The sequence below is a fragment of the Mercenaria mercenaria genome, chromosome 15, assembly GCF_021730395.1.
Source record: "Mercenaria mercenaria strain notata chromosome 15, MADL_Memer_1, whole genome shotgun sequence".
NCBI classification, from domain to species: domain Eukaryota; kingdom Metazoa; phylum Mollusca; class Bivalvia; order Venerida; family Veneridae; genus Mercenaria; species Mercenaria mercenaria.
In genome coordinates, this window is record NC_069375.1 from 20,975,411 (window position 1) to 20,995,408 (window position 19,998).

The window sequence follows — 19,998 nt, forward strand, 5'->3', positions numbered from 1 at the left end:
AATTAAATGTCTTCCAATTCATCGAAAAAAAAACGAACAAGTGCGTGTGTCCTATTTGAATAAGATCAAGTTGTTGTAATTAATATGATCCGCACCATGAGTAAACCAATATAGTGTATTTGCGACCAGCATGGATCCAGACCAGCCTTCGCATACGCGCAGTCTGGTCAGGATCCATACTGTTCTCTAACGGTTTCTTTAATTGCAATAGGGTTTGAAAGCGAACAGGATGGATCTTGATCAGACTGCGCGGATGTGCAGGCTGGTCTGGATCCATGCTGGTCGGAAATGCACTATGTTGGTTTTCTCATGGAGCAGCTCATATCTAGAACACGCCACAACCCGTGTATCATTGAAGGTTCCATGATCACCGCCGTTTGAATACATCTGCGGATGTCTCTAAATTGTTTTTGTACTTTTAGCACGTGTAAATGTTGAGTTCTGCTCAACCCGGGGCTAGAGGGCGTGGACGGTAGCATGCATTTCCACTACCGTCCATGAACTGGCTCAATCAAACCGAGCCTGCAACATTTTCGTTTTTGTCGTGTTGAGCGACCTGTGAAGTTTCCACTTTTTCTATTTCATTAAAATACTACTGTTGTAAATACATGTTGTATTCATTGATTCTTATCTTGCAGAAACTGCTTTACTGTTTCATTTTTTTATTATACTATATATATGCAAATAACACGACGTACAAAACGTTTAAGTACATTTCATGTAAATAAACTATAAATGTAAAAACAGATCAACTTGAGTATTCAGAATGTTATGGCATTTATTAAATGTCATGGTCAACACAATGTCGTAGTATCTTAGAAAATAAAGATACAACATCCACATCCTCATACCTGTTTAACAATGTATGCGTAATTTAGATGTTCTTCAACATTATTCTTTAAAGAGATGTCGTTTTGATTAAAAGTAAACTCCTACTGCAAGTTACACAATTGCTGTAAAATGTAGTTCCTATTGTGTCTGTTTCTTAGCTAGATAATTTCGTCTCAGAAAAATATATATTTCAATATGATATTAAAGTTCATGAATATAAGCTTCTTAATCTCTAATGTCGTTTATCAGTAACGTTCATTTTATTTATCCAAAATTGTCGTCTGCACAATGACTTCCGTTACAGTGTAAGGATCGCAGTTTGAAGACGGACGTCGATCCTCCAGATACCCATGACCCTCCTCGGCCACCTGTCGAGGAATTCGGATACTAGCACAACGGTTTGCAATTCCAGCAGAAAAGTCATGGATACTCGAAGTCTCGTGGAGTCCTGTGAGACGTCTCTCGTTGTCTTTGCCCTCTTTAGGATCATATGCCCGGATGTGTCTCACGTGTTGTTTAGATAACTTGTCAATAGCAGATTCAATTTCTCTGAAAATGGAATTAGCTGCATTCATTTTGGGGAACACCTTTCTATGTGATAGGTTTACACTGTAACAAATATAATCCATATAATTTTTGTATTAGTGCAAATTAATAATAGAGCAATAAGTCCCCGTTCAGAACCCTGATTGCGAGACGTTCTGGGAACAATATGCCTACGTTCAGAACCATGGGACGTGCTACTAACTCTATGCGTTAACACAACATGTTCAGTACGATGAGACTAGCTGGTAACAACATTTCTCCCTATAGCTCCGTTAGACGAGGCGGTAACAACATTTCTCCTTATAGCTCCGTTAGACGAGGCGGTAACAACATGCATCCGTTCAGAACCGTGAGACATGCCGGTATCAACATTTTCCTTTTAAATATCGTGAGACATGCTGGAAAAAAACATGCCTCCATACAGTGCCAGTACCGTTTGACGTGCTGAAAACAGCATTTCTCCTTTCAATTCAATGAGACAAGCCGGTACTAACATGCATCCTTTCAGAACATGAGCCATGCCGGTAACAACATGCCTCTTTTCAATAGTTTGAGACATGTTGATGTCAAAATGTCTCAGTTCAGAACCGTGAGACCTTCTGGTTAAACCATGCCTCCATCCAATGTCAGTACTGCATGCGAGACGCGCTGACAGCAACATGCATACATTGAGTACCACGAGATAAGAAAAGATTTTTTAACGAGAGAATACATTTGAAAAAGCCAATCTTCAATGAGGCCTTCAAGAATACAATGATGTTATACAAAATATTTAAAAAGAATAATCAATCAAATCTAAGTGCTACCAGCTACTAGAAGATCTGTTCTATTGTAAATACAAGTACGACTCCACGAGCCTGAGATAAACAGGCGCGCATACATTCTGAATCTTGGGATGGTCCGGTGTGAACAACCAGAAAGTAGTGACAACTGGGAGCAAGAAATATGGTACCATCCGAGCAGTTAAGAGTATCTAAATATATAGATAAGACACCGTCTACGTCATCGCAACAACAAGCATTGACTGACGACTTGACTGGACAAAGCGATTAACTTGCATGAAATATTTAATCAAAATGACTACAGCGCAACTTACTTTAGTCCTCCACTTTGTCTCATTGCCAATGTACTGTAGTTACAATGTGCCCCGGCCCCATTCCAATCCCCCTCCATGGGTTTCGGATCTAAAGTTGCGTTAACACCGAAATCCTCGGCCACTCTGTGCAACAGGTAACGCCCTATCCATAAGTGATCACCCATCTCAATGCCTTCACATGGTCCAACTTGGAACTCCCACTGAAAACCAATATATCAAATATATCAAATTTGACTGTATCGGAAGCATGAAGCTCACACGTTCATCAAAAGATCATTGCACTGAAAAAGTAAAATCAAAACCAAATTTGTAAAACCTGATTACCTGAGCTGGCATTCCTTCAGCGTTACACCCAGCTATCTTCACACCAGCATACAAGCATGCTCTGTAGTGAGCTTCTACAATATCACGGCCGTAGACCTTGTTGCCACCAACACCACAATAGTAGGGACCTGATAGAAAACAATCAGACAATTATCCCAAGCACTGTATATAGCCTGGATAATTTGATATGTGTCTTTTTATTAAAATGTGCATGCAAGGTTGAGTTATACCTTTTATCTCTGAATGCCCTCTGCCACTGTTTGAAATTTCAACAAAATCCCGTGTCAAAGTAATAAAGAGCAACGGTTCAAACATTAAGCATTGTGTGATCATTTTTTTTGCATTAAGCCTCTGTCATGCTGTCTGAATAAGATCCAAACAACATTATGATTAGAGATATGGCCCAGACAACTAAAATTAACAAGAGCAGTATGAGCGACAGTCATACCCGTCACAAGAGCAGTATGAGCGACAGTCATACCCGTACTGTCTGGGGTTATATTTGTATTAATTAACGGGGTTTATGCATCCAATCATTACAATGTATCGATAAAACATGTAACTCTATCCGGTAATTGAAAAGGTACTGACCGCAGGTTATGCACAATAAGAAAGATAATTCAGAAATATTTTAAACAAATAATCACCATTTACCCTAATCAGTTCAGAAAACATGAGTTGATAAGATTAATGTATTGAGGTAAAAATGGCTAATTGCTAATCCTGATTAAATGTACAAGATAAGGGCAAGAAATGCATTGTGGACAAAATATGCAATATCAAAAACCTGACCCTAGTAGGTAGGCGCAGACAAGAACAACTTTGTTCACCAAACTGAACCAACCTAGGATGAAAGGAGACAAACTGAAATTCAAGATTAGCTACAAAAACATAATAAAATTTCGTAGATTGAAAGGGATATTTTACCAGCGCACACACTGAAATCTTTTTTTTTTTACTAATTTTGCAAATCAATGCTATGATTTCAATACATTTTCTATTTGAAAAGTAGGTGGATGATCAATAGATGTATACAGTATTTTATCTCACTGTTCAGTGAAATAATTTGAAATAAAGTAGAAACAAGAGCACCGCCTACGGGTCCATCGCTCGTCTGCAAGCGCTGGACAGTATGTAAGAAATGAGTTACAGTTCAGAATTTCTAAGTACAAAAAGGGCCATAATCCTGACAAAATGCATATCAGAGTTATGGTTCTTGGCCTACACAGTCACTTAATGATGATAAAAAAGTGTGCAAAGATTAAAAGCTGTAGCTTTTTCAGTTTTTGAGAAAAAGGAAGACCTAAACAAAAGTTTTAACCGACGCCGACGATCAAGTGACGACAATGCCTCGTAGACTGTTTTCCAAATTCAGACGAGCTAAAAATGTAAGAAAATCTGCCTGATCTTAGTGATGTTTGGTGAATATGGGCCCGAGACAAGACGGAAACCATGTAAGAAATTAAAAAATATCTAGTTTATTTGCCAATATCGCAGTTTGACCTTGGCCTAGATCAAATCATAATGAGTTTCCCAGGCCAATTCTGTCACCCAAATAACGGACACTTAATCGAGTTTTGGACAAACTAGGAGAACTCTATATCACCGTAACTAGAATCTCGTAAGACAGTTTCGGTGACTGATTATGTTACTTATAAATACATATTTGATTATGGTTTACCTTGTGGTCCCGGGTAACCATTCTTTGGCCACCCAAATGGATAGCCATCAAAATCCAGTAGGGTATATTCTTGCTCTATACCAAACCAGGGATGGGAGTCCTTCGCCTCTTCCATAACTTTAGCGCAAGTCAACCTGTTGTTTGTCTCTGAAAACATGTCCGCAGATAGATTTGCAATATTTCAGTGCAATAGCACGTGCATATAGCTTTGGTGTAAGAAAAATGACATTGGTCTTTACATAAACAAAGAAAGAATTTAAAGCCAAACAGTTGGAATCATTCACGAGAATTAAAACGAAAAAAGTGCGGTTCGATAGTCCACATACTAGTCACTTGTCAACATTTTCCTGATATATGAACCAGTGGTTTAAAGGGAAACAATCATGTATCTGTATCAAGTTACAAATGCAACATTAGCTATTGACATACCTGCCGGCTGATTGTTATATTTGAACACTTCACAAAGCACGAGTTTGTTCTTTCCTCGTCTAAATGGGTCTCTGAATAGTGCACGTGGATAAATATACATGTCGGAGTTCGAGCCTTCGGCCTGATATGTGCTAGAACCGTCATAGTTCCATACCGGGCAGTCTGTGGAAATAACCAGTATAGTATATACATGCAGCATAATTATATGAATGATAACATATTGATTGAATGTACATGTTATCAATTTCAAACAACAAACCACAAACAAACAAATAATGATGATGATGATGACGATGACGACGTGACGATGACGATGAACACAACCCACCAACAGATGATGATGATTACGAGGATGAAGGCGACGAAGATGATGACGATAATTATGACGGCGATGATGATGATAATGGTGATGATGATCTTGATGATGAAGATAAACATCAACAACATCGTCATCATTTACCTTTTACAATATTCATACAAATTATCACAATCTGGTTTTGAAACTATAATAAACAATATCATCATAATCAACATAAGCAGCAGCAGCAGCAGCAGCATTACAAATAACAACATTATTATCATAATCATCAGTAGATATTAAATCAGATTTTTAATCAATCACAATTATCTTCAGTAATCATCATCATTTAGTTTAAATGTACTTATTCCTTTCAATTTATTTACTTATTTTGTCGGTTAAACGTCGCACCGACACATTTATAGGCGACTTTCCAGCTTTGATGGTGGGGAAGACCCCACGTGCTCGTCCGTGCATTATTTCATCAAGAGCGGGCACCTGGGTAGAACCACCGACCTTCCTAAGCCAGCTGGATGGCTTCCTCACATGAAAAATTCAACGACCCGAGTGAGGCTCGAACCAACATCGATGAGGAGCAAGGGACCTTAACCACTCGGCCACGAAGGTCAAATATTCCCTTCGAAATAGATATTTATGTTCCATACAAACTTTTATAATAATTAATGGATACGATTAGAAAGAAAGACAACTCTTATAGAGATCTTTTCCTAAGATGGCGGAGAGTTAATTCAGTGAGTATGCTTTACCAGTCTAAATCCACCGTCATCATCATCATCATCATAAGCATTATCTAAAATCATCATCATCATCATCGTCGTCGTCGTCATTTTTCCTCCAAAATTAAGAAATTTTTAAGATGTGTATTGATAAGAATACCTTCTGGTTTCTCTGGCTCGTAGTCTAGTGTTCGACACTTGCTTCTTAGTCCTTCCCCTGTGCCATCGATCCAGAGGTACTCACACATGACCTTGTCATCGGGTTGGTCCAAAGACATGTATTGTTTGAGAACATTCTTGTCAGTAGACGCTGAGAATCCACGCAATGCTGCCGCAGTAGACATGTTTAAAAGTTTTTCTGAAAAAGCGACCTAGACTCAAGGCAGGGACTCTGTAAGGCGCACACACTGGGACATTTAATAAGATTAAAACATTTCTGGACGTACTGACTCGCGTACTTGCTGAAAATCACCGAAGTTCCCACCCACTCCGACAAAAAATCAACGCACGATATAATACAAATTGTTGACATATGCACGTTCGCAAAGCAAGATCAATGTAAAATAAATAACGTCGCATTGATGAGTAACATGTCTCGAATCATGTGAAATGCGCGCCTCTATCCGGTTTATGATATCAACGGCAAAAGAACAGGTATATATACTACAGTAACTGCACCTGCTTTGTCCCACGTTAACATGCCTAACAGGCGAAAAAGAATGACCTCCTTCTATATTCTACAAGATTTCACATCTTATACTTTCCCTTTATACCATTATAACCCTCTCTTAATGAATAAGCAATTAAGTGAAATATTCTTCCTTCAAAGTTAAAAATTCCTTTATAGTAATTAAATCATTATCTACTTATTCACTTAAATATGACAACTACAAAAGTAAATAAAAGAACACAGAAATGCAGCTAAAACCATTTTACCTGTGATATCCAAGAAAATTACAAGCTTCCACACAAAACTATCTATTGACGACACTACTTCTTAACGGACTAGAAACATATTTATAACAGCTGCAAGGCTTAGTGAACTGCAATGCATGGGTAAATATCACCCGTACTGAATACAAACTATACTGTCTTAATAAATAGTAACTATTTAAACCGGCTTGGCGCCCGGCCGTCTATATATATATGCGTAATAGATTCAGTCGACTTCCCTCTAGTTAATGTGCATCGTTTTTGTTTGATATTTTAACTTCATATTCATTGAGAACCACCTTGGCTTTTGATGTACACATCCAAAGAGTAATAAGGGTCATCTTAGACCTTCTGAGGTCTAACAAACCGATACAAGTCCTCGGATGATCGAATGTAATCATTCTTTGAAGTAGTGTTATGTGTGTATGCCTGCGAATTTCAGTCTTAATGCAGCTATTATCGTGACCAATTGAGGTTATCTATTGATCACATGCAGTCATCCTATAAACTGCATCAGTCATAGACTTATGCTTTATTGCACCTGGGTAGGATAACCGACCATCCGTAAGCCAGCCGGATGGCTTCCTCACATGAAGAATTCTACGCCCCAAGTGATGCAAAGTCAGCGACCTTAACTTCATGGCTGCAGAGGCTCTCGCAGACTTAAAAGGCTAAGAAATAGTGTACACTTCAGAAGTAATTCTACACCAAGAACACTGGTTTCCTTTAAGTGTATGTGCGTGTGCGTATGCGTATGCGTATGCGTGTGCGTGTGCGTGTGCGTGTGCGTGTGCGTGTGCGTGTGGAGAGGGGTGGGGGTACAAATAACTATGTTTACCTAAGTTTAGCTGTAAATGAATTTCTTATCTTAAATTTCAAAGCTAAATTTGTTTCTAAAGATCCCGGCGAAGCACTTGAATTACTAACTGCAAATGTTTAAAGTCTTGTGGATATGCCTTTTGATGTATACAAGAAATTGTATGACTGTACGACGTGGCCAGTCATAGGGTATGGCACAGCTATTTGGGGTACAAGGACTTTCTCTAGTATAGAAACACTCGAGGGTTTTTTCTTGATACAGGCCGATATACGAAAGCGCTGCAGTGTCCGGAGACGTTGGTTGAGACCCATTTTATTCGGTAACTTATGTCTGTAGCAAGTAATTGTAGATTTGCTACTTTGAGAATTGTTTTAGTTAATTAATACAAACTGCATCAAGCATGCCTGTGAAACAAATGGACAATAAAAATATAATTGTGAGTACTAAGGCAGTGCTTTGAACAAAAACATATTTTGAAGCTTATGTGCTGTGGAAGTTGTCTTTTAACGAATAATGCCTCAAGCCGCATCCATTATATGACAATTATTTTATTCTTGCAATATGTATTAAAGAGTTTTTATATTCACCTATTATTATTCATTAAAACTAATCCTAAATGTTGGATTCTTTTGTGAAACTTAGCACGTGTGGTTAGAACTGTGATTCACGATAAGCAAAATTATGCAGGCTCCTGTCTCACTTGCTCTGTTCAGCCAAATGTGAAAAAATAAGATAAACTCATGAGAAAACTTACCGATGTCAGCGGAAAGACATTTATTCGGCCATGTTTATCCACCGTTCCTGCGACGAATCGCCGCGGCGTTGGAACAACTGCTTCTGCGAAAGCTATGGCCAGTGAGAACATGGGGCCTACCGTTAATAGAAAAAAAACATACACTCACTGGCTTTAAAAATGCCTAATCATTTGATCCAAAAAGATTTTCGTAATGCATATATTTATGAAATATGCGTAACGAAGCGTGGCTTCCTCACGTGAAACAAGTATCTGGATAAGTTTTATTCGGATATATAGCAATTTGGTTGTCGTCGCCGGATAAGAATATCAAATATCCGTTTAAGCCGTTACACCGTTAAGGATAAACAAATTGACCAGGTGGTCCAACGATAAAAGAACATAATTATTGTTTTTTTGTTAAGTGCCGTTGACGCAATTCAAATCGTTCACGCGGCGGGGTCAAACGCGGAACTAAATATCCATAGCCTATCCTAGTCTTAGTATAATTTCAATGACTCTTCCATACAGATAAAACTGGTTGGTGTTATAGCGTTTCAATAAAAGATTTTTAGAAACGCTAACTTTTGAGTAGAAGTGTAAGCAAATACTGATGTTAATGAATAGACCCTTGATTCAATAAATGTCGGGAAACTGTGATAAAGATGTTCCTCATGGGTATGTTATCGACCTCAAAATGTAAAATACATTTAATTTCTATATAATAACGCTGTTAATTATTATGTACTCTTCCAGCTGCAAACTCTTGTTCAGTGCAAGTCCTTGTCATAATTGGAAACACTTCAGTGCAGTTTGATGAGGGGCAGCGTATTTTTGTAGAACTGTGATTAAAATTGTTGAACTGGTTTACAAAATGGCCCCTGATTACGTATACATCGTTATGTAAATACGACACTAGGGAACAATGGCAAGCATGTCAATTCTATTGAGGAAATTTTAACCACCCTATCAGTTTGCCAAGGGAATTATGACAAGCATGTTAATTCTATTGAGGGAATTTTGACCACCCTATCATTTTGCCAAGAGAATTATGACCAGCATGTCAATTATACAGAGGTAACTTTGACCACCCTATCATCTTGCAAATGGAATTATGACAAGTATGTTAATTCTTTTGAGGGAATTTTGACCACCCTATTCATTTTTGCAAAGGGAATAATGACCAACATGTTATTTCTATTGAGGGAAGTTTGACCACTCTATCATTTTGCCTATGGAATAATGACAAGCATGTCAATTATACAGATGTAATTTTGACCACCCTATTATTTTGCCAGGGGAATTATGACAAGCATGTTAATTGTTTTGGGGGAATATTGAGCAACCTGTCATTTTTGCCATGGGAATCATGACCAGCATGTCAATTATACTAAGGGAAGTTTGACCACACAACCATTTTGCCAAGGGAATAATGACCACCATGTCAATTCTATTCAGTTAATTATTTTGACCACCCTATCATTTTAGCAAAGGAAATAATGACAGCATGTCAATTCTATTCAGAGAATTTTCACCACCCTATCATTTTGCCAAGGGAATTTTGACAAGCATGCTTATTCTATTCAGGGAATTTTGACCACCCTATCATTTTTGCTACGGGAATAATGACCATCATTTCGATTCTATAGAGGGAATTTCGACCACCCTATTATTTTCTCACTGAAATTATGACAAGCATGTTAGTTCTGTTTAGGAAATTTTGACAACGCTATCATTTTGCCAAGGGAATTGTAACAAACATGCTATTTCTAATGAGGGAATTTTGACCACCCTATCATTTTGACATGGGGAAAATAACCAGCATGTCGATTCTATTGAGGAAATTTTAACCACCCTATCATTTTGCAAAGGGAAGTATGACCAGCATGTCAATTCTATTGAGGAAATTTTGACCATCCTATTATTTTGCCAAGGGAATTATGACAATCTTGATAATTCTATTGAGGGAATGTTGACCACCCTATCATTTTGTCAAGGGAATTATGACAAGCATGTTAATTCCAATAAGGGAAGTTTGACCATCCTATCATTTTGTCTTGGGAATTATGACAAGCATGTTAATTCAATTCAGGGAATTTGACCACCCTATCATTTTTATCATTTTGCCAAGGGAATTATGAGAAACATGCTAATTCTACTGATGTAATTTGGAACACCCTATCATTATTCCAAGGGATATAAGACCATAAAACTAATTCTGTTTAGGGAGTTTTGACTATTTTTTTCAAGGGAATTGACCGCACTCTCATTTTACCAAGGGAATTAAGACAAGCCTGTTAATACTATTGAGGGAATTTTCACAATCCTATCATCTTACAAGGGAATTATAACAAGCATGCAACTTCTACTGAGGATATTTTGACGACCCTATCATTTTTCCAAGGGAATTATTACAAGAATGTTAATTCTGTTGAGAAAATTTTGACCACCCTTTCATTTTTACCAAGGGGTCATGATGAGAACGCTAATTCCATATTTTGACAGCCCTGTCATTTTGCCAGGGCAATAACAGTGCTCCCTCTCTACAACAACACCCTATGGGAGGCGGAAAATTTGGTTGTTGTTCGGAGGGATTTGTTGTAGACAGGTAAAATAAAGAATAATTAGCATATTTAGGAGTCAGTAGCAAGTGTTGTTGCAAGGAGGGTATCGTTGTTCACAAGGAGATTGTAGAGAGGGAGCACTGTAAATTGAGGTAATTCAAAATTTCACCATCCTATCATTTTGACAAGTGAATTATGACAAGCATGTTAATTCTATTGATGGAATTGTGACTACCCTGTCATTTTACCAAGACATATATGACAAGCATGTTAAGTCAATTGAGGGAATTTTGAACACCCTACCATTTTGCCAAGGGAATTAAGACCAGAATGTCAATTCTACATGTATTTAGAGAATTTTGACAGCCCTATTTTTTCTCAAGAGTACATTGGCCAGCATGTCAATTCTATTGAGAGAATTTTAAACATCTTATCATTTTGCCGAGGGAATTATGACAAGCATGTCAATTATACAGAGGTAATATTGATGACCCTATCATTTTGCAAATGGAATTATGACAAGCATGTTAGTTCTTTTGAGGAAATTTTGACAACCCTATCATTTTGACAAGGGAATTATGACCAGCATGTCAATTATACAGAGGTAATTTTGACCACCCTATCATTTTGCAAATGGAATTATGATAAGCATGTTAATTCTTTTGTGGGAATTTTGATCACCCTATCATTTTGCCAAGAGAATTATGACCAGCATGTCAATTATACAGAGGTAATTTTGACCACCCTATCTTTTTGCAGAGGGAATAATGACTAGCATTTCAATTCTGTTGAGGGAAATTTGACCACCCTATCATTTTTCCCAAGGGAATTATGACAAGCAAGTCAATTATATAGAGGTAATTTTGACCACCCTATTATTTTGCAAAGGGAATGATTATGACAAGCATTTTAATTATTTTGAGGGAATTTTTAGCAACCTGTCATTTTGCAAAGGGAATTATCACAAGCATGTTAATTCTATTTAGAGAATTTTGACCACCCTGTCATTTTGACATGGGGAAAATAACCAGCATGTCGATTCTATTGAGGAAATTTGACCACCCTTTCATTTTGCAAAAGGACTTACAACCAGCATGTCAATACTATTGAGGGAATTTTGACCACCCTATCAATTTGCCAAGGGAATAATGACGAGAATGCCAATGCTATTAAGTGAATTTTGACTATCCTATCATTTTGCCAAGGGAATTGTGACAAGCATATTAATTCCATTGAGGGAATTTTGACCACCCTATCATTTTGTCTTGGGAATTATGATAAGCACGTTAATTCAATTTAGGGAAAATTGACCACCCTATCATTTTGCCAAGGGAAATAGGTCAAACATGCTAATTCTATAGAGGGAAGTTTAACCACCCTATCATTTTGCAAATGGAATTATGACAAGCATGTTATTTCTTTTGAGAAAATTTTGACCGCCCTATCATTTTGCCAAAGGATTTACGACCAGCATGTCAATTATACAGAGGTAATTTTGACCACCCTATCATTTTGCAAATGGAATTATGACAAGCATATTAATTCTTTTGAGGGAATTTTGACCATCCTATTCATTTTTGCCAAGAGAATAATGACCAGCATGTCAATTCTATTGAGGGAATTTTGACCACCCTATTATTTTGCCAAGAGAATTATGACAAGCATGTTAATTTTTTGACAAAATTTTGAGCAACCTTTCATTTTGCAAAGGGAATTATCCCAAGCATGTTAATTCTATTTAGGGAATTTTGACCATCCTATCATTTTTGCAAGGCAATAATGACCAGCATGTTAATTCTACTGATGGAATTTTGACCACCCTATCATTTTGCCAAGGGAAAATGACCATCATTTCACTTCTATTGAGGGAATTTCGACCACCCTATAATTTTATCAATGGAATTATGACAAGCGTGTTAATTCTGTTGAGGAAATGTTGACCACCCTATCATTTTGCCAAAAGATTTATAAAAAAACATACAACTTCTGTTGAAGGACTTTGGACCACCCTATCATTTTGACATGGGAAAGATAACCACCATGTCGATTCTACTGAGGACATTTTGACCACCCTATTATTTTGCAAAGGGACTTCAATTCTATTGAGGGAATTTTGACCACCCTATCATTTTGCCAAGGGAATAATAACGAGAATGCCAATGCTATTAAGTGAATTTTGACCACCCTATCATTTCGTCAAGGGAATTATGACAAGCATGTTAATTCAACTGAGGGAAATTTGACCACCCTATCATTTTCCCAAGGGAATTATGACAAACATACTAATTCTATTGGGAAACGTTAAACACCCTATCATTTTCAAGGGAATTAAGACCAGAAATTTAATTCTGTTTAGGGAGTTTTTACTTTTTTTTATTTTCAAGGGAATTGACCACACTATCATTTTGCCAAGGGAATTAAGACAAGCATGTAAATTCTATTGAGGGAATTTTCACCATCATATCATTTTTACAAGGGAATTATAACAAGCATGCTACTTCTATTGACGGAATTTTGACCTCCCTATCATTTTGCCAAGGGAATTATGACAAACATATTAATTTCAACTTGATAATTTTTTAGGGACCACCTTATCATTTTGCAAAGGGAATTATTACAAGAATGTTAATTCTATTGAGAAAATTTTGACCACCCTATCATTTTACCAATGGAATCAAAACGATCATGCTAATTATATAGAAAGGATCTTGACCACCCTATCATTTTGCCTAGGGATTCATGACAATCATGTCAATTATACTGAAGTAATTATGACCTCCCTATAGTTTTTGCCCAGGAAATAACGATCAGCATGTCGATTGTATTGACAGAGTTTGACCACCCTATCATTTTGTCAAGGAAATTATGACAAACATATTAATTTCAACTTGATAATTTTTTAGGGACCACCTTATCATTTTGCCAAGGGAATTATTACAAGCATGTTAATTTTATTGAGGAAATTTTGACCACTCTATCATTTTTCCAAGGGAATTATGACAAGTATGTTAATTCTATTGTGGGAATTTGGACCACTCTATCATTTTGGTCATTTTGCCAAGGAAATTATGACAATCACGCTAATTCTATTGAGGATATTTTGACCACCCTATCATTTTGCAAATGGAATTATGACAAACAGGTCAATTATATCGAGGGAATTTTGACAACCCTATTATTTTGTCACTGGAATTATGATAAGCATGTTAATTCTATTTAGGGAATTTTGACCACCCTATCATTTTGCCGAGGGAATTATGACAAGTATGCTAATTCTACTGAGGGAATTTTGACAACCCTGTCATTTTGCCAGGGGAATTATGACAAGCATGATAATTGTACTGAGAGAAATTAAACCACCCCATCAGCATGTCAATCTATTGAGATAATTCTGACCACCCTATCATTTTGGTCATTTTGCCAAGGGAATTATAACAAGCATGCTTATTCTATTGATGGCATTTGACCATCATATCATTTTGCAAAGGGAATTATGATAAGCATGTCAATTATATCGAGGGAATTTAGATCACCCTATCATTTTGTCAAGGGAATTATGATAAGCATGCTAATTCTACATAGGGAATGTTTACAACCCTATCATTTTGTCGAGGGATTATGACAAGCATGTTAATTCTACTGAGGGAATTTTAAGCACCCTATCAGCAGGTCAGTCTACTGAGGGAATTTTGACCACCCTGCCATTTTTCCAAGGGAATTATGACAAGCAAGTTAATTCTATCGTGGAATTTTGACCACCCTATCATTTTTGTCATTTTGCCAAGGGAATTATGACAAGCATGCTAATTTCACTGAAGGAATTTTGAACACCCTATCATTTTGTCAAGGGAATCATGACAAGCATGTTAATTCTATTGAGGAAATTTTGAACATCCTATCATTTTGTCAAGGGAATTATGACAAGTATGATAATTTTATTGAGGGAATTTTGACCACCATATCAGCATTTCAATTCTATTGAAGGAATTATGACCACCCTATCATTTTGCCAAGGGGAATATGACCACCTTGTCAATCCTATTGATAGGATTAATGTTTCGTTTGTTATTAAAAGAAAAAGTTATATATATACAAAGCCTTTATTTGACATTAAAAGAAAACAGTTAAGGCAAAATTAATCCGAGTGTACTTCAAAATCCCATTGGTCAAACTCACTTGGCGCAAAAATGACCCAGTGGTCAAATGTACTTATAACAAGTGACCGAGTATTGCAGTGGCAATACAGGTCCCCTACCGGTGGAACACTTTGTCAGTGCTCGTCCCTTGTAGTTGTTGGTAATAGATAATGTTTGAGTAATTGCAGTATCTAGATTTCGGTAGGCGGATGGAAAGACAGATGGACGGAGGGCATTCCTATAGGTCCCTCCGGTGTTCCATCGGTAGGGGACTGAACATGTTTCAAGGCATCTAGTAGCTAAAAAACAAAACAAAATATTTCTACTTAAATTTCAAGAGCGACACATTTCTCACCATGGGGAACAGTTGTGTGCAGTAGTAAGATAATTGTTATTATTATTATTATTATTATTATTATTATTATTATTATTATACCAGATTTATAATCTATTAATGCACATAAAAGTTATGAAGCGGAAACAGTTTAACTTGACCTTCAATAGTTACCGTGACCTTTGATCTTTGACCGACAACCATGGGTCATGTGCGCGACACATAGTCTAATCATGGGGTACATTTCTATGTAGTCATTAAAGTTATGGAGCAGAAAGCTTTATACTTGACCTTCAATGATAAATTTGACCTTGGATCACGCAAGCAACAAGCAACACAGCATCTGGTTATGGGGAACACGTGTGTGTTAGTGTATATATAAATGCTTCAAAGCATTTAGGAGCTTAGGAACAAAAACCATTTTTACATAAATTTCAATAGTTACCTTGACCTTTGAACCCCGAGCATGGGGCATGTATGCAACAAATTGTCTGGTCACGAGGAACATTTGCTTGTAGTGCTTCAATGCATACAAAAGGAGGCCTCCGTGGCCGAGTGGTTAAGGTCGCTGACTTCAAATCACTTGCCCCTCATCCGTATGGGTTCGAGCCTCACTAGGGCCATTGAATTCTTCATGTTAGGAAGCCATTCAGCTGGCTTACGGAAGGTCGGTGGTTCTACCCAGGTGCCCGCTCGTGATGAAATAATGCAAGGACGGGCACCAGGGGTCTTCCTTCACCATCAAAGCTGGAAAGTCGCCATAAGACCTATAACTGTGTCCGTGCGACGTTAAACCCAACAAAATAAATAAATAATTCAATGCATATAAAAGTTATGGAGTGAAACAAAATTTTTACTTGACCTTAAACAGTGACCTTAACCTTTAACCGACTAGCATAGATCATGTGTTGACACATTGTCTCATTAAAGGGAACGTTTGTGTGTACCACTAAGATAATCCCTCAATGCATATTAAAGTTATGGAGCGTAACAATTATACTTGACCTTCAATAGTGACCTTGACCTATAACCTACAAGCATAAGTCATGAACGTGAATAATCTACATATTACCCTATATACATATACCAAGTGTTATGAACCTAGCTCGATTAGTTTTTGAGTAATTGCAGGATTTATATTAGCGGACGGTCAGACGGAGGACCAGACGGAGGGACAGACGGTTGGCAGTCCTATAGTCCCCTCCGGTTTACCGGTATGGGACTAATTTATTCAATTCATCTCATTTTATACTTTTTTCTATTCATATGAATCCTTCACTCTGCTGACAGTGTATCCTTTATTTTGGGACACGCGGTAGAACACGAAATGCCCCTCTTGATGCATTCAGTAATTGCACGAGGAACAGAAATTATTTGGTCACTGTACACAAAAGTTCTACTGTTTTTGGTCAATGTAACCTTGACCTTTGACCTACTGACCTCAATATTAACAGGGTCATCTGCTGGTTATGATCAACCTCCCTATTTAGTTTAATGATCCTAGACCCAAGCGTTCTCAAGTTATCAAGTTATCATCAGGAAACAGTGTAACTGTTCCGAGTAAATGTGACCTTGTCCTTTGGCCTACAGACCTCAAAATCAATAGAGGCCATCTGCTGGTCATGACCAACCTCCCTATCAACTTTCAACTGTTTAACTGTTCCGGATCACTGTGACCTTGACCTTTGACTTACTGACCTTAAAATCTACAGGGATCATTTTCTGATCATGATCAACCTCCCTCTCAAGTTTCGTGGTCCTATGCCAAAGCGTTCTCAAGTGATCGTCCGGAAACGGTTCAACTGTTCCGGGTCACTGTGACCTTGACCTTCTAGCTACTGATCCCAAAATCAATAGGGGTCATTTGCTGGTTATCACCATCCTCTATATCAAGTTTCATGATCCTAGGCACTAGCATTCTTGAGTTATCATCCGGAAACCGTTTAACTGTTCCGGGTCTTTATGACCTTGATCTTCTACCTACTGACCCCCAAAGGTCATCTGCTGGTCATGACCAACCTCCCTATTAACTTTCATGATCTTAGGCCCAAACGTTCTTGAGTTATCATCCGGAAACCATTCAACTGTTCCGGGTCACTGTGACCTTGACCTTTGATCTACTGATCTGAAAATCAATAGGGGTCATCCGCTGGTTATGACCAACCTCTCTGTCAACTTGCATGATCCTAGGCCCAAGCGTTCTTGAGTTATCATCAGGAAACGGATTGGTCCACATACAGACCGACCGACCAACCAACCTACCGACCGGCCGACATCAGCAAAACAATATACTCCTCCTTCTTCGAAGGGAAAACTAATAAGAAAATAGCCTAAAATATCAACCCCAATTTCATTTGGACATATTTGTCAATAAGAAGGTAAGATAATTTATAATGTATGATATCATAGGTGCTTGTCCAGTCTTTGTGCCCATATAGGGTCCCCTATAAAAAGTTAAAAACTACTGTTTTAATCCTAAAACGAAAAATTTTTTTTTACAATTCATAACTTTATCATGACATCACAGTGCATTAGTGGTTCTAACTGACCAATCAGAGAGCTGCATTTTCGAGTACCTGCCAGTTTCCACTTGGGTAAAACGAAGTATATTTTCAATGAACATAATTCTTTGACTTTGAAATAACTATCACACTATTTTAGAAATCAAATTATGATTTTTCACTGCACATGCCCCAGATGATGCTACAAACAACAAAACTTTGTAGTTTCATTGAAATATTATATCGATTTAATACCTTTATTTTAGTTAAAAGTTTTAGATTTTACACAGGGAGTCTATGATAAAGTCCGAGTAAAATGTAATCATTCCGCAATGTTTTGGACATGTTAAAATTATGAATATACTGATACTTTCAATATATCAGTTTATAGTAAAAAAAAGGTGTGTGTTTTTTTTTTTTTTTTTTTCGTTGTAGGATTAAAACAGTAGTTTTTAACCTTTTTATGGGGAACCCATATATGGCCACCAAGACTGGACAAGCACCTGTGTATGATATAGAGGATATTTGTTTGTTTGCAGTGGGATACGAAATATATCATCACCGATAAGGGAGACAATTGAATATTTTCAATGTCTCTGTTAGCCGCGGACTGTGTATTTTTACACAAAATATTTAAATGCAGTTTTTGTTTTTAAAAACAAAATGGCGTCGTGTTGATTTAATGAACCTAATCACCAATATTCGATATTAATGTGCCTAAGTGTCCATGGTAATTTAGCGGTTGTATCATATGTAACACGGTAGCTTAAATAAATCCGAATTTCGTCATGAAATGTTGGATTTATATGAACATTTATTCACGTAATAAACAGAAAATTCGTTGATCTTCACAAACTAGCATAAAATAAAAAGAAAATTTGTTTGTTTGCATCCGCCTTCGTGAAAATATTCAATTGTCTCCCTTATCGGTGATGATATATTTCGATATCTCACTGCAAACAAACAAATATCCTCTATATATCTCACTGCTATTTTCCAGTATTTCACCAATAAGCATAAAATAAATATGAATAATCTTGCCTATACATTTTGTTGTTTTTTGAGTTTTTTTTAAAAAGCTACAGGCAATGCTCCAGGGGCCGTGTTTATAAAGTAAAATAAATTTCTTACTTAGGCGTAAAAAAAAAATGTTTGTTTCCGGTATCCCGACCTGCCCTAAATTTTTGGCCCGACCCTAAATGTTTTTATGGCCTTGGAAAAAAAATCAACCTTTTAACAAAAAGTTGCAAAACTGCACTTTTTATGCTTTAAACATGGCCAGTGATGTTAGAAATCAACTTACTAAAGCTCTAAAGGCATAACCCCCTTATTTGTATTCATTTTTTGACACAAAAATAATTTCCAAAAAGTCTCCCTTAATAAAAAAAATCCCTCAAAAATGTTTTTTCCGACCTACCTACCCTAATGTTTTTTAGCATGTTACCGGAAACAAAGAATTTTTTTTAGGCCTTAAGTATACTTAAGTAAATAATCAATTTCTTATACTGAAAATGCTTTATGAATACGGCCCCAGACTTCTTAAATGATTATTGAAAACTGACAGGTACAGTATAACAAAACTCTTACCTTATCTGGTACTGCTCCTGTGTGTTGTGCTGTGTATAGCTGTTACAAGTCATACAATAAAATACACGAAGCTCGCTATGTTTTGTTTTTCTTCCGGAGTTACTGACCATGACGGACAGTTTGTCGTAGTCTTAATAGACAACACCGGATACGTCTTAACCTTATTTTTGGATAAGGTTATTCATCTCTTTGGGGGTTATTCAACTCTGTGCGAGTACTAATTGAATTAGCCGATTTTTTTATAAATGACTGGACATCAAAGTAGCTAAAGCTGTCAGATTTCCAATTTAACCAAAAGGTTTTTTGGTTTTAGTTTTTGTTGGGATTAACGTCGCATCGACACAGTTACAGATGATATGGCGACTTTCCAGCTTTAATGCTGGAGGAAGACCCCATGCGCCCCACCGTGCATTATTTCATCACGATGTAGAACCACTGACCTTCCGTA

At 37.1% G+C, this 19,998-nt stretch overlaps 1 protein-coding gene across 3 annotated transcripts; it reads right to left on the bottom strand.

The window, feature by feature from the left end:
• Positions 1-764: 764 nt before the first annotated feature.
• Positions 765-19,650, bottom strand: LOC123547717 (glutamine synthetase-like). Of its 3 annotated transcripts, none has more exons than XM_053524736.1 (7): positions 19,551-19,650; positions 6,103-6,300; positions 4,908-5,069; positions 4,479-4,625; positions 2,798-2,925; positions 2,474-2,673; positions 765-1,380 (listed from the first exon to the last, which is right to left on the bottom strand). In XM_053524736.1, exons 2-7 carry the CDS (start codon positions 6,284-6,286, stop codon positions 1,092-1,094), a joined length of 1,110 nt encoding a protein of 369 aa, XP_053380711.1. In that variant the 5' UTR covers positions 6,287-6,300; positions 19,551-19,650; the 3' UTR covers positions 765-1,091. The 3 variants fall into 3 exon arrangements, with proteins under 3 accessions (XP_053380711.1, XP_045190916.1, XP_053380712.1); XM_045334981.2 differs by lacking the exon at positions 19,551-19,650 and adding an exon at positions 6,879-7,034; XM_053524737.1 differs by lacking the exon at positions 19,551-19,650 and having other exon boundaries at positions 6,103-6,324.
• Between the last annotated feature and the right edge of the window lie 348 nt (positions 19,651-19,998).

What these genes read in the sequence shown, in the direction of transcription:
- LOC123547717 (XM_053524736.1), bottom strand. Translation starts at nt 6,286, where the DNA reads ATGTCTACTGCGGCAGCATTGCGTGGATTCTCAGCGTCTACTGACAAG. An exon ending in CGAGCCAGAGAAACCAGAAG is followed by an intron (nt 5,070 to 6,102) that starts GTATTCTTATCA and finishes TTATTTCCACAG; the next exon opens with ACTGCCCGGTATGGAACTAT. An exon ending in CTGAAGGAATGCCAGCTCAG is followed by an intron (nt 2,674 to 2,797) that starts GTAATCAGGTTT and finishes ATTGGTTTTCAG; the next exon opens with TGGGAGTTCCAAGTTGGACC.